Below are 14540 nucleotides of genomic sequence, written 5' to 3' on the forward strand. Positions count from 1 at the left end.
AAAACTGTTTGAAACATATACCTGAAAAATATTGGAATAAAAAGTTCATTTTGCGACATACTTTTGAGGAATATTTTATGTCCCAAAATAAACGTCTCAATGTGTTTTAGATACATTTCAAACCGTTTTAGTACTAATTTCTTATGTTGAACATATTTTTTGAGTTCAAAATTATTATAATGAAATAAAGGTCCGTTAGATAAAATCAATAAAAAATTAGTTAAAAGGCTACAAGGACCAACGCAATGGTGGAAATATGCAAAAAATAATAAAACGGTTATTACAATAAAATAACCATATGAAAATGTTTATTTAATTTGAACATGACAAACGCCGCGTTTCAATCCAATTCGGATCCTTTTCAATGTCGACTAACAAAGTGAATAATAAACATTAAGATAAAATTAAAATTAACGGTCATAGGAGAAATGTAAATAAGTTTCGGAACAACGCAAAGTCAAAAAAAGTCAAAAAATCGGAAGCAAATATATGTACAATAACGGAAAATTTAAACCGTCAATCACAAAAAAGGAAAGAACGCATCGCATTAACGTATCGCCACAGAAAACCCGAAAGCTCGTACCGCATACCACCAGTATACCGTTAAAAACGAGATGATCCTCTCCAAAAAAACCGGAAGGAAAACCCACATACAGGTCCATGACCATTTCCAAAAGAAAAAACAGTCAAAGATGCATAAATCGATGACCAGTTGGAAACTTGATGGTCCAAATATGTGCGAGTAAAAGCTTAAAAATATGACACTCTAAAAAAGAAAAACAAGACAGAGCAATAATTTAACAAACAATCCGGAAACTACTTAAGAGAATCCTTCATATAAAGCAAGAGTATAGTTAATATAATAAAATCACATACCGGTCTCTAAATTTGAAAGTGATCTCAAATCAAAAAATCGAACACAAAGGGAGAGCAAGTTAAGCACAACTTAATGTTCCAATCAACAGAACCGAACTGAGGCACATGGGGATCACATATAGCCAAGAACGCGAAACATCAAAAAGAGGGGGGGGGAGAGAGAGAGAGAAGGGAAAGGAAGGAGAGGAACAAAATGTCACAGAAGGAAAGAAGACAGAACGAAGGAAAAATTTCAAATAATCACTGCGAACATTTTTTATAATGGGCAAATACATCTTATCCAAGAATTCGGTATCGCTCTGAATGTTAAGGCCATGGTTCTGACCAGAGATATGTAACATCTCAGCAATTAACCTCTTTTTATATCTAGGTTCCTCCTCCAAAATGGAAACATTCTCCCAATCAAACTCATGTCCGTTCAATCTATGAAGAGACACAACTGAGAGAAAACCAGAAGATTTATTGATATCAGAACGATGTTCTTTAATTCTGGTCAGTAACTTCCTTTTAGTTTGTCCCACATATGAAGCATCACAGTCTAAACAACTAATTTTATAAATGACATTCACGTGGTGGAATTTAGATACCGGATCCTTGTACAATCTAATAAGGGATTTTAATTTGTTATTGACTGTATATGCCAATCTTCTGTTCGCATAACTCTTGATGTTGGAAACAAAACCTCTTGGAAAACTTGAGGAAAAAGGAATGGTGAAGAAAGGAATAAGAGAGGAGGAGGATTGAGTGAGAGCAGTTTCGTTATTGTTCACGTCAGAGATTAAAAACTTTAATCTTTGAGAAATAGTGTGAAAAATAAATTTAATAGGATAACCATTGCCTAATAAAGTCGAAATAATAAAAGAAAAATTCTCATTATGAAACCGTGGATGTGACAGTTTAAAAATTCTATCAGTCAATCCAATGATAACTCCTTTTTTATGTGACAGAGGATGGTGTGAGAAAAATGATAGAAATCTTCCTGAAAAAGTCGGTTTCCTATACCAATTAAATTCAATATAGTTATTGTTGATTATGATAGTTGTGTCCAGGAAATTTATACTGTTGTTGTTTGAATATTCAATGGTAAACCGTAGTCTATTGTGAAGCGAATTAAAAACCTGGAAAATATGTTGGATGTATTGTTTAGGAGCAGCAAGAACAATATCATCAACGTAGTGAACATAAAAGGGAAGGGAAACAGGAAGAGACGAAATTGCTCTGTCTTCCAAATCAGACATAATAATATTCGCTAAGATCGGGGAGAGAGGAGATCCCATGGGAGTGCCAAAAATCTGTTTATATATGACATTGTCAAATTGGAAGTAGGTGGAGTCCATAATAAGATTTAAAGAAATCAAAAATTCCTTATAAGGAATGTTGATGTTGTTTTTAATTAAATCCCATCTTTTAGCAATTCCTCCAATAACCAAATCTAATGGAACATTAGTAAAAAGACTCTCCACATCCAATGAGACCAAATCGTACCAATCATCTAAGAACACATTGTTAAGTCTTTTAATCAATTCAAAGCTATTCGCAATATGGCTATTCGGATTAGGTAAATTTTTGTCTAACATGTTGTGAAGGAAAGACGCTAGCGAATAAAGAGGGCTATTAATACAAGAGATGATGATACGTAACGGGCAATCTTTCTTATGGATCTTTGGCAGTCCGTAGGCACGTGGTAAGATCCCAAGTTTTGGGATCTATATTGAATTTAATTGGTATAGGAAACCGACTTTTTCAGGAAGATTTCTATCATTTTTCTCACACCATCCTCTGTCACATAAAAAAGGAGTTATCATTGGATTGACTGATAGAATTTTTAAACTGTCACATCCACGGTTTCATAATGAGAATTTTTCTTTTATTATTTCGACTTTATTAGGCAATGGTTATCCTATTAAATTTATTTTTCACACTATTTCTCAAAGATTAAAGTTTTTAATCTCTGACGTGAACAATAACGAAACTGCTCTCACTCAATCCTCCTCCTCTCTTATTCCTTTCTTCACCATTCCTTTTTCCTCAAGTTTTCCAAGAGGTTTTGTTTCCAACATCAAGAGTTATGCGAACAGAAGATTGGCATATACAGTCAATAACAAATTAAAATCCCTTATTAGATTGTACAAGGATCCGGTATCTAAATTCCACCACGTGAATGTCATTTATAAAATTAGTTGTTTAGACTGTGATGCTTCATATGTGGGACAAACTAAAAGGAAGTTACTGACCAGAATTAAAGAACATCGTTCTGATATCAATAAATCTTCTGGTTCTCTCTCAGTTGTGTCTCTTCATAGATTGAACGGACATGAGTTTGATTGGGAGAATGTTTCCATTTTGGAGGAGGAACCTAGATATAAAAAGAGGTTAATTGCTGAGATGTTACATATCTCTGGTCAGAACCATGGCCTTAACATTCAGAGCGATACCGAATTCTTGGATAAGATGTATTTGCCCATTATAAAAAATGTTCGCAGTGATTATTTGAAATTTTTCCTTCGTTCTGTCTTCTTTCCTTCTGTGACATTTTGTTCCTCTCCTTCCTTTCCCTTCTCTCTCTCTCTCCCCCCCCTCTTTTTGATGTTTCGCGTTCTTGGCTATATGTGATCCCCATGTGCCTCAGTTCGGTTCTGTTGATTGGAACATTAAGTTGTGCTTAACTTGCTCTCCCTTTGTGTTCGATTTTTTGATTTGAGATCACTTTCAAATTTAGAGACCGGTATGTGATTTTATTATATTAACTATACTCTTGCTTTATATGAAGGATTCTCTTAAGTAGTTTCCGGATTGTTTGTTAAATTATTGCTCTGTCTTGTTTTTCTTTTTTAGAGTGTCATATTTTTAAGCTTTTACTCGCACATATTTGGACCATCAAGTTTCCAACTGGTCATCGATTTATGCATCTTTGACTGTTTTTTCTTTTGGAAATGGTCATGGACCTGTATGTGGGTTTTCCTTCCGGTTTTTTTGGAGAGGATCATCTCGTTTTTAACGGTATACTGGTGGTATGCGGTACGAGCTTTCGGGTTTTCTGTGGCGATACGTTAATGCGATGCGTTCTTTCCTTTTTTGTGATTGACGGTTTAAATTTTCCGTTATTGTACATATATTTGCTTCCGATTTTTTGACTTTTTTTGACTTTGCGTTGTTCCGAAACTTATTTACATTTCTCCTATGACCGTTAATTTTAATTTTATCTTAATGTTTATTATTCACTTTGTTAGTCGACATTGAAAAGGATCCGAATTGGATTGAAACGCGGCGTTTGTCATGTTCAAATTAAATAAACATTTTCATATGGTTATTTTATTGTAATAACCGTTTTATTATTTTTTGCATATTTCCACCATTGCGTTGGTCCTTGTAGCCTTTTAACTAATTTTTTATTGATTTTTTGAGTTCACCTAAAAGAGAAATTATATATTGTGAATTCAAATGTATTGAGGTAATATTTTTAATTTGAAGATATATTTATATATTTCAATCGATTGTACAATTTCTCAGACAGTTCTCCACCAATGTCTTGGTTTCAAAATTTCCAGCGACTTAATTCGTCCTAAAGATCATGTAACAACCGACTTTCTCATCTCGCCACTTTATACTCGCGCAAATAGCTCGAATTTTTAAAATTAATTTCTTATAAATTATTTCGAAAATCGCAAAACAGTATTTTTCTACATGATTCAATCTATTTACATAGAAGAGGTAATTCAGTTATCTGGATATTCTATTGTACAAGGCGTCTGACATAAGTTGTACACCGAAAATATACAAGTAGATCTTATTAAACTGAACTAAAAAGTCCTATACCATTTTGCAAATAACGTAAAATTTCGAGATATTAGTTAAAGATCTCCAAAACACAATAGAGTGGCTCGCGACGCTTCAGCATGATACGTTTGATAAGATCTCCTCTCACAGCTTCGCCGCGCGCCTAGTATCAGGTTACAATATTTACTTTTTTCTGCTTTGTTTAATATCTGTGTTATTGGATAAGCATGGAAAAAAAATACATATTAAATAAATGTTTTTTTTTTAGAATCGATATAGAATCGTGATACTGGTAACGAAAACCGAATAAAAAAGGTTCGATAAAATTGCAATCGCAAATATTATTGAAGTTTAGGAAGAAACGCGCTAAACAAGTATCCATGATGTCTGTTGCTAGAATGATGCAAGTCGTGAGGCAAATATTCCGTTTATTATGGTCATGTTTGGCTTTTTTTGTTTTTATCTTATCATTATGCATATCAGGTAAGACAATAAATAATAAAAGATAATAATTCATATAATCAAAAATATATTTAAAAGATGTCACTTATTAATTGTGTGTACATTTATTACTTTTGTCTTTCCCTTTTTCTTTCAAAAATTATACATAAAAAAATATATAATAATCTATTAAAGTAGCTATCAGAAAATATATTCTAAATCTATAAAAAAAGTAATGCGCGCGCATTTTTTAGTCTATACAATGTTAGCAGCAAGCAGTGATGAAGAAGAAAATAATAAAGAGATTTACAATACGAATGATGTAAGAATGGAAGAAGGAATAGAAATACACTTTAATTATAAGATTCTTTTAATTATGTTAACTCCAATAGTAACAATTCTTATTATAACATTTTACTTGTTATACAGGTAAACTTTAATATTGTGTACTTTATTAGATATTTTCAATGCTTATTTCAATGCTATATTTTTGTACATAATTAATTAACAAAATTACTAATATTATAGTAAATGACTAATTAGACATGCATGCATACATATGGACGATCGTGTAATATGTATGTATTCATGAGTGCGAGTGTGTTACATCATATGTATATATTAATGCAGTATAAAAAATAATTATTTTAATGTAAATTCATAATATTTAATAAGAACAGATCTTTTTTATATAATAATTATATTAAAATATTAAAATGAATATAATTATTATATGATATTAAAACTATTTTTTTAATTCTTGAAATGTAATGCTATACTACTTTATCATGCAAATTCTGAAAAAGATTCAGATAAATTTAGTAGCAAATTTTATATTTATTCTTTGCAAAAAGTAATAACTATCAATTGTTATAATGAAAGTATTGATTAATTTATTATAATGATTTTTATTAATAAAAACATTTTTTTTAATCGTTTACAAATTTTGATTACAGATGTATTATGAAATATTGGCGTAACTTAATAAACAGATTTCGTGGCAATCGAGCTAGAGACAATGGGCCAACTGTCTATTATATACACAATAGAATTCATTGAACTCCAGATCTATTGCGATACGTAAGTAAAATATACTAATAAATAAATTAAACGTAAAGTCTATCTTAAATACGGTATATTCTTTTTGAAGCATAAAAATAAGTATAATGTAATCATATAAGCGAATATACAAGATACTTTAGAAATAAATGATAAAACTTTAAAAGAATATCTTATCTTGCCAAATAGATTATTAAAAATTCATATAAATATGAATCCAGAAACGTCTTCTTTTTGAATAAACAGGTTTCGTTTATGATGGAATTTAACACAAACATTTCGTTAAAAAAGGGTGCTGAAAATAATTATTTTCTTCAAACGTTTGTCTTCTATCAACATTTCATCGACAATCTCGTCAAAAATAAAAATTCCCATAATATTTAGAATTTTGTGAGACGAAGCAATAATACAAGATCTTTCCAAATAGCAATAAAGCATTAGCAAAAGATCAAAGATGTCTTTGCAAATCAGAATCTAGAGTATCAAAATAATATAAGCAAAAAAAGGTCCAAATAATAAATCAGAAAAAATTATGTAGAAGATTAAGTACCAAACGATATATATATATATCTTATTGTAAATCAGACCATAAAATCCTAGCAGATATCACTGTGTGTAAACAGTAAACATCAAAAGCATTACTGTTAGTGAGTCGACTTTCAAATGTTTTCATTTATGTTCGTTCGGAGAGATTTCTCAAGAGCAAATTAACCGTCACGACTTTTAGTTGCTAACATAATTTTCAGCGCTTCAAAACTTCGTGTCGTGTATCAAAAAGTTTTTAGAGTCTCCCTGAAGTCAATATCAGTGAAATAAAGTTTTGCATAAAAATAATTTTAAATATAAAAGATTCGTTGTATCATCCAAGCACATAATGGGAGAGAGAGAAAGTGACTCGAAGTGGTACTCGCATCAAGAGTGCCTTGAAATTGGTCAGGAATTGGAAGACAATGATATTCAATTTGCTACTGAGTATGGAATTAATCTGTCAACTGTTTCCACGATAAGAACAATCTATGCTAACGAAAAGAAATTAATGGAAAAACAAGAAATGAATGTAAAAAACAAGAAATCTCATTCTTTTAGGCTCTATTCAAATTTGGATAAACAATTGTATGACTGGTATGTAAAGCAAAAAGAATCGGGGGACAGAATTAGTTGGGACTTACTTTGTAAGGCAGCACATAAAATCATGAATAATACTAAGGAAAGGCCAGTACATCTTGACAACTGGCTGAAGATATTTTTAAAACGTCACAACATTCAAGACATACACAAGGAAACTAATAGAATAGTGGATGAGCAATTGCTTAATTGGTTACTGGAGCGAATAAGATCAAGAGATATAATTTCAGACGAGTTACTTACAGATGAAACAAATAAACTTATGGACAAGTTTAATAAATCAATGAATCGTGGCGCAAGAAAAACCTGGCTGTGCGGCTTTAAGGAATGCCATGAGATTCTAGTAAAGTCTGATATTTTGCAAAATCTTGTTCAAGAGGATGTTCAAGGTGATGAGACTGATCAATCTGATAAAATAAATCAATTACCGAAACAAAGAACAAATGAAGAAAAGAACATCGAATTTTGTAAGCAATATACAAATTTAGAGAAGCGACTATTTAATTGGTTATTAGAACGGAAAGAGTCGGGACAAACAATTTCACACACGATGCTTAGAGATGAAACATTGAAACTTATTATAGAAGAATTTGATAGGTCAGCAGAAGAAAATTGGCTGTGGAAAATTGGGAAACGTTATTTTTTGTCAAATTCTTACACATTTGAGATGTTCCAACGTCAAATTCAAAGAATTAATGAACAATATGTGCGCGAACTATCTGATGCTAAAAAATTTATTTATGAATTGAATCAGCGATTAGAGAAGGAAAATATTAATAAAGATAATATTTATAATGTGATCAAAATATCGTCAAAAATAGACGTCATACAGAAATTTGATGATGAAATCTTACTAAACCACGCAGAAGGCAACGAAATAAATATGGAAAAAATTGATGCTAAAAAATTAAAAACTCATGTAACTGCTATATTTTGCACAAATGTTACTGGTAGTAACAAATTACAACCCATTACTGTGAATGAACTAAGGAATGAACTTAAGGAAAACTATGAAAATCAATCATTACAAGAAGATATCGAAATGAAAGAATCAAAAGAGTTCGCACTTTGGTACAAGAATAAATTTAAGGAAAGTGTGAAACAACATCAATTAAACGAAAATATAACGGGCAAAGTGCTGTTACTTGTTGACAATTGCATGCAACACATCCCCTTGGAAGAGATTACGCAAGATGACGATTTCGAAATACTAATTTTTCCGATAAGCACAGTTTCATTTTTTCAACCACTGTATCCAAAGCTTATTAATAAAATCAATAAAACGTATTCCAAGCGTTCCAAGTGTTCCAAAACATTTCCTTTAAACAAAAATTATAATATAAATTTGTATACAAATGTGATCCGCAAAATATGGTTTCGTATCGCATCTAAAAAGATAGAAAAATCATGGAGACAATTTTTAAAACAAGCTCATCAAACACAAGAAGATACTCCGGCATTAACTAGTGCACAGTTAGTTAATTATTTAACCGAAGTTCACAGTTAAATAATTATATATAACAAAAAAAATAACAGAGATAAATACTGAAGGCGCAAAGAACACAAAAAACGGAAAAATATTCAAAAATCTTTATATAAGAAATAATTAATAATGTAATAAAAGAAGATCTCACACACACACACAAACAAAAGACTTCAGACGAAATATCAAACAAAATACTCTGGTGAAAAAAACGAAGAAGCAATTTAAATATAATAGAAAAATAGACTGGATGCGCAAGAAATATCGGAAGAAACAAGTGTAGAAATGATACTCTTCTGTATGTAAAGTTTCGTTATCTCGATGTTTATTAAAACATATAATTTTATTCCGACAATGTTATATAGTCCTTATATATGACGCATTGACAAACTTTTCAGTATCGAGGGCTCAAAAAAGACTAGATAATTTCTCGAAATAAATAAAAGACTATGACTGAACTGTATTTACACAGGATCAACGATTAGAAATATTACTTTTATCTATGGTTTTATGTTAAGTTTTAATCAGGATAGGTGCCCGAGAAGTTTCGAAAATTCTATAAACTTAGAATCTCGAAATTATTCATGATGAAAACTGAATTCTCTGGAGATACAACTGATTCGGTCGAGAGGATGCAATAATACCATGACAATTCCAGATGTTTCCTTCTTTTTATTATCTTCTACATTTCCATCTTTCCTCGAATACTATTATTTTACGTAAGTATTTCCCACTGATTTTTTCTGTAATTATATGTATCTGTATATATTCAAAAATCTTATACCATTTTATCGATATAATATTTGTCTTTTCTTTTTATTTAAATTATGAATTAGATAAAATATTTAATAAAATAAATTCTTTTTCAACGAAATATAAAAATAATATTTGTATAACTGCATGAAAAAAAAGATATAATATTCTGTCGACAGGGGATTTATTTCCGTCGCCAGTGAACGATCTCAAGTATCAATTGTTGGAGCTACGCTTACTACCGAAGGAGAACGGTATGTCACGGCATTGTACGAGTGATCCCAGAATCGGCATGTAATTAGCTGACCCAATAGAGTACCAGCTGGTCGACAGGTGCGCGCGTTAATGAGGCTCTAATGTCGTGGAACCCCCTTCGCATACTTCCTTGTCGGCTAATCTTTTAGAGGAGCAGCAGTAGCAACAGCAGCAATACATGAGCCTTTTCGACGTGCATACGATCTATGCTCTCCTTCTATCGTCTCGCGCGCTTCGCTACTCGTTTTGCACTCTCTCTCGTTCAGCATCCGTTAATACGAATACGTCCACCAAAGTTTCGAACCGATCTATTTGTGATTGTTGGTTTATCGATTGTTATGTTGAACTGGCTAGCATAACGAATAATAATAATATTTTACGAAATATCTTTCATCAGAACATATCAGAGCAAGTAACAGTGCATGAAAGAATTGATATAAAAAGACTGTAAGTGTCATATTTTTAAAATTAATTTTATATTCCGTATGATAAAGTATTTGTAAAGAATTTAGATTCGTAAGATTATTTATAATGTATAAAAAAATGCGATATTTCTTAATATATATATAATATTATATATATATATATATATATATATATATATATATATATATATATATTTTGTATAATATTATTATATATATATTTCGTATAATATTATTATATTATTATATATTAATTTTGTATATTATATATTATTTCGTATAATATATTTTATATATATATATAATATTTATACAAGATTTATATATATTATAAAAAAATGTATGCGCGCGAGAAATAGAAAGAGAAAGGAATGATATTATGTTATGTGTTGGTATACATTTTACATTTGGATATCAGAGAAAAAAAGAAAGGACTATTATAAAAAAATTGAGTCTGGTGGTCGAAACGGTATAAAAATGAGAAAGACAGAAATAGACGACCAAAAGAAACAGGAAAGATACATTGTTATATTTTATATTTAATTCATACATATGTAATGAGTGATTGTGTATCTTATACCATTTTATAAAAAATGTGACATATTTATTTGTTGCTAAAATGATAATAAAGCATTCATAACAGTTTTTTCGCAATAATTTGCCTATGCCGTAAAAATATTTTTAAATTTTTTTGAAAGATGCAGAAAATATAAGGATAAAAGTATTTAAATTAAATGCTCTCGTACATGCTATCACACAAATACAAACGTCAAAGATATCATAATCTTTTAATATATCAATTATGATGTTATAGCAAATGACATACAGTATTAGATTTGAACAAATAAAATTCAAACGTAAAAGCAATGATTGTACAAATTATGACATTATAGCAAAAATTGATGAAAACCAGTATTTAATTCAATCAATTGAAATTCATGTTATTTATTTATTACAACTGGAATATGTAGAAGATGTAAAGAGTATTAAATAAGGAAATTAAGTATTTAATATAATGAAATAAGAATTTTTAAAAAAATTTACTATGTTTTGTATGATTATGATAATTTATTATTGAACTTAGCTTGTTAAGACATATCGCCAAAATCATTAGGCGACCGTATATCATCGATTTTCAGGATCATCTTAACTAGCTGCGTAGCCAACAGTATTTGTTGTGTCTTGCTCGTCAGAGTTTCGATGACGTTCTGTTTCTTCATATCTGTAACGCAATTCATAATAATTTAAATATCAATAAAATAAAACAACATATAAAAGTATAAGAATTATACGTACTCGCAGTGCCTCGATTTAAACAATCGATACCAAGAGCGGGATTTTTCTCAGCTAATTGACGCGCCTTGATTTCCGCTATGGTATCCACCGGAGAAAAACCAGCATTTTCCGCGAGCGCCATGGGGACACTCTCCAGAGCCTCAGCAAAGGAACGGAAGGCATACTGTTCCAGAGTGCTGATTTTATCAGCTTGCGCCGCACATGCCAATGCGCAAGATATTTCCGCTGCACCTCCACCGTATAAGATCTTGTTGTCCTTGACTACGTTACGCACGGTACACAATGCATCGTGTATTGATCGTTTTGCTTCTTCAATAATCTAAAAGCACAAAATATTGAAGATTGAATACATAGACATTCAATTGTATCATAGACAAGAATTCCTAAAATTATTTAAACAATCGGAAATAAATGTTGCATCACAAAAAATCGATCTCAATTAACAAAAAATTGTGAACAGCTTTTATAATTGCAATGCAATGCTATTGCAAGGTGTCTGGTCAGTTATGCGCATTGAAAAATAACATACTGAAATTCTCCTTGCACAAAAATTATTTTTATCAATAACTATCATTGTGTACCATTTTGTTGCCGCCACGGATAAAGATTGTCACGGCGCGAGAATTCTTGCATTCCTCAATGACCAACATTCGATCCTTTGTTGTCCCGAAAGTTAATTCCCTGACGACCCCGGCATGACCAAGTTTCTCCGGTGTCAATTCCTCGAAGCGAGGTACAATACGTCCACCAGTTGCAATGGCGATAAGCTGAAAAAATAATTTAATTCCTTCATGTATATCTTTATATGAAATACATAATATGAGAAGAAGATATCGCGATTACTTCAGATCTCATAATCTTTGGATCATTGGAGCCACCGCAAGAGAGCTGAATCATTGATTGTTTAATTTTGAAAGCATTTACATTTTTCTCGAAAGTCAATGTAACATTAATTTACGAAAAGACTGATACTATCAAAACCAAAATCAACCAGTTTCCAGAACTCTCACATCTCCTCTGGCACTTTTTTCTCATCATTAGAAAAATATGATAATTGTAAAAGCATAAAAATAAGTAAAATAAAATCGATTATAAATCTAACTAAAATAAAATTACAAAATCAACACTCACTTCAATTTCCGGACCGCCGACCCATCTAATCGCAGGCAAATTGTTTTGTAACAGAAGATGATTGGCTTCATCATCGAAACCCCATTGACATATAGCCAGTGTTGCACCGGCATCTTTAACTTGCTTCACCATTTCTGTGAATTTCTCGCGCTCGTAATCGCGCAAGGCTCTGTAATCGTCGACCGACGTGACATCCAACTTATGCTTTGTTTTGGGTTTCGGCGGCTCGAAGGGACATGTTAGGATGGCCAATTTGACGTTTTCTAATCTCTATACAATTATAAATCAAGTACAATTATATAACCTTTTTCTTATTGTAAAATGAAAATCTGACATCAAATATTTTTCAAATTTTACCTTTGGCATCTGTGGATGACTGAAGTCCTTGTCAACAACGACACCACGTACCAAGACAGTATCTTCCAATCTACCACCAACCTTTCCTTCTATCTTGATTAGTTCAAAATTAACATCACGAGTAACAGGATCCATAACTGCCAGCACAGCTTGTACAGCAATTTCTGCCATCTGTCTATGATGCTTGTTAACGCTGTGAAAGAATAAAATATATAAATAAAAAGAAATTAATTAAAAAGAAACGTCTTTGAAAACAATAAGACTGCTTTATTACATCTTGGAACCAAGTGATGTCATAGCAATGTCGATATAAGGCTCCAAATTTTCTGGGGTTCCTTTAAAGTCATCTGTTATTGTCTTGAGATGTTCAGTAGAGCATCTCGCTGCTAATTCGAAACCATCAGCTATTCTAATTGGATGAATTCCCTTATCTAATAACTGTTCGGCTTGTTCCAGAAGCGCACCAGCTAAAACAACTACTCCAGTAGTGCCATCTCCAATTTCATCATCCTGAGATTTCGACAGCTGAACCATAAGCTTGGCAATTTCATGGTCAACATCCATGTTCTTCAGGATTGTAGCACCATCATTGGTAACAGTGATATCTCCATCGGAACTCACCATCAACTTATCCAGTCCCTTAGGTCCCAAGGATGTTCTAAGAATACTGGCCACATTACGTGCTGCCATAATATGCGACTGCAATCAAAATATTCCTCTATTTATAACATTTATTTCAATTTTCTATTAAAAAAAAATTATATATGTTATTTAATGGGACTTTATTTAACGGAATTTTATAAATTAAATAAAATTGTTATCTTGAGAAATTAAAATATTAATTATAATGAAAATATGAAAAGTTATATCATGAAACGCAAATTTGTAATTCTTGCCTTCCGTAATTTCGGTGATATCTACAGATTGCCTTATATGGTCACAAATCCGTCGAAGGGCGGATATTATTCATGGAACATGTGAAAAATTCATTCACATTCCTCCCATTTACATATGTGAATCAAAAGACAAAATTCGAGAAACAAGAGAAAAACTATCCACATAGAATTTATAATCGAAATTTCTCTTTTATTCGTCAAGCCTAAATGCCGCCATTAAATATCTCACGTGGCCGATTCTTGAGAAGCCGCAAATCATCAAGATACGTCGCGACGAGAGGTTTGACGTATCCCGTCATCCACGAGAAAAACCTCGCGAAATTATAACCGAGACGCGATATAAATCGGGATTTTCCTCCTGATTTCTTACCTTGATCGCATCGTGACCGATGAGCCGTTGCTGCTTCTCTTGGTTTCTCAAGATGATAAAAGGCCGGCCGAATTCGTCGAATGCCACGGTTCCGGGTATCGCCGTCATTTTGACAGTTCAACGCAACAGCAGATGGATTATCGAACAACTCGTCCTCGATCGAAATAGCGATTGTCTTGGACGATGCGACGCTCCCATCAACCGCTTGTCGATTCTACGCAGCCATCTTCCTCTTCTTCGGCAAATTGAACGACTCCGAATGGACAGCCTACGCATGAACGTTGTTTACGACCGGA

At 31.9% G+C, this 14540-nt stretch overlaps 4 protein-coding genes and 1 long non-coding RNA gene across 6 annotated transcripts in view; 2 read left to right on the forward strand and 3 right to left on the reverse strand.

The window, feature by feature from the left end:
* Nucleotides 1-1359: 1359 nt before the first annotated feature.
* LOC145963191 (uncharacterized) lies at nt 1360-3437 on the reverse strand. Its single transcript, XM_083084894.1, has 3 exons — nt 3312-3437; nt 1398-3232; nt 1360-1365 (listed from the first exon to the last, which is right to left on the reverse strand). Exons 2-3 carry the CDS (start codon nt 2451-2453, stop codon nt 1360-1362), a joined length of 1062 nt encoding a protein of 353 aa, XP_082941020.1. The 5' UTR covers nt 2454-3232; nt 3312-3437.
* Nucleotides 3438-4643: 1206 nt separating this feature from the next.
* LOC145962636 (uncharacterized) lies at nt 4644-6748 on the forward strand. 2 transcript variants are annotated; one of them, XM_083083847.1, is made up of 5 exons: nt 4644-4826; nt 4922-5136; nt 5349-5523; nt 6051-6174; nt 6400-6748. In XM_083083847.1, the coding sequence occupies exons 2-4, from the start codon at nt 5034-5036 to the stop codon at nt 6151-6153; spliced, it is 381 nt and encodes a 126-aa protein (XP_082939973.1). In that variant the 5' UTR covers nt 4644-4826; nt 4922-5033; the 3' UTR covers nt 6154-6174; nt 6400-6748. The 2 variants fall into 2 exon arrangements, with proteins under 2 accessions (XP_082939973.1, XP_082939974.1); XM_083083848.1 differs by having other exon boundaries at nt 4933-5136.
* Nucleotides 6749-6776: 28 nt separating this feature from the next.
* On the forward strand, nt 6777-10311 carry LOC145962631 (uncharacterized). The gene is made up of 2 exons (XM_083083841.1): nt 6777-9480; nt 9694-10311. Exon 1 carries the CDS (start codon nt 7028-7030, stop codon nt 8783-8785), a length of 1758 nt encoding a protein of 585 aa, XP_082939967.1. The 5' UTR covers nt 6777-7027; the 3' UTR covers nt 8786-9480; nt 9694-10311.
* Nucleotides 10312-10703: 392 nt separating this feature from the next.
* Nucleotides 10704-14489, reverse strand: Cct5 (chaperonin containing TCP1 subunit 5). Its single transcript, XM_083083842.1, has 7 exons — nt 14245-14489; nt 13253-13677; nt 12979-13171; nt 12622-12891; nt 12072-12257; nt 11491-11809; nt 10704-11416 (listed from the first exon to the last, which is right to left on the reverse strand). The coding sequence occupies exons 1-7, from the start codon at nt 14350-14352 to the stop codon at nt 11283-11285; spliced, it is 1635 nt and encodes a 544-aa protein (XP_082939968.1). The 5' UTR covers nt 14353-14489; the 3' UTR covers nt 10704-11282.
* Nucleotides 14378-14540, reverse strand: part of LOC145962640 (uncharacterized) — a 127304-nt gene continuing 127141 nt past the window's right edge. The window contains exon 3 of the long non-coding RNA XR_014435903.1: nt 14378-14512. This is a non-coding gene — a long non-coding RNA (uncharacterized LOC145962640). The remainder of the gene's footprint in view (nt 14513-14540) is intronic.

The sequence above is a fragment of the Camponotus vicinus genome, unplaced genomic scaffold (genome assembly GCF_025532165.1).
Source record: "Camponotus vicinus isolate PSW18456_S1 unplaced genomic scaffold, iyCamVici1.0 SCAF_12, whole genome shotgun sequence".
Lineage (NCBI taxonomy): Eukaryota > Metazoa > Arthropoda > Insecta > Hymenoptera > Formicidae > Camponotus > Camponotus vicinus.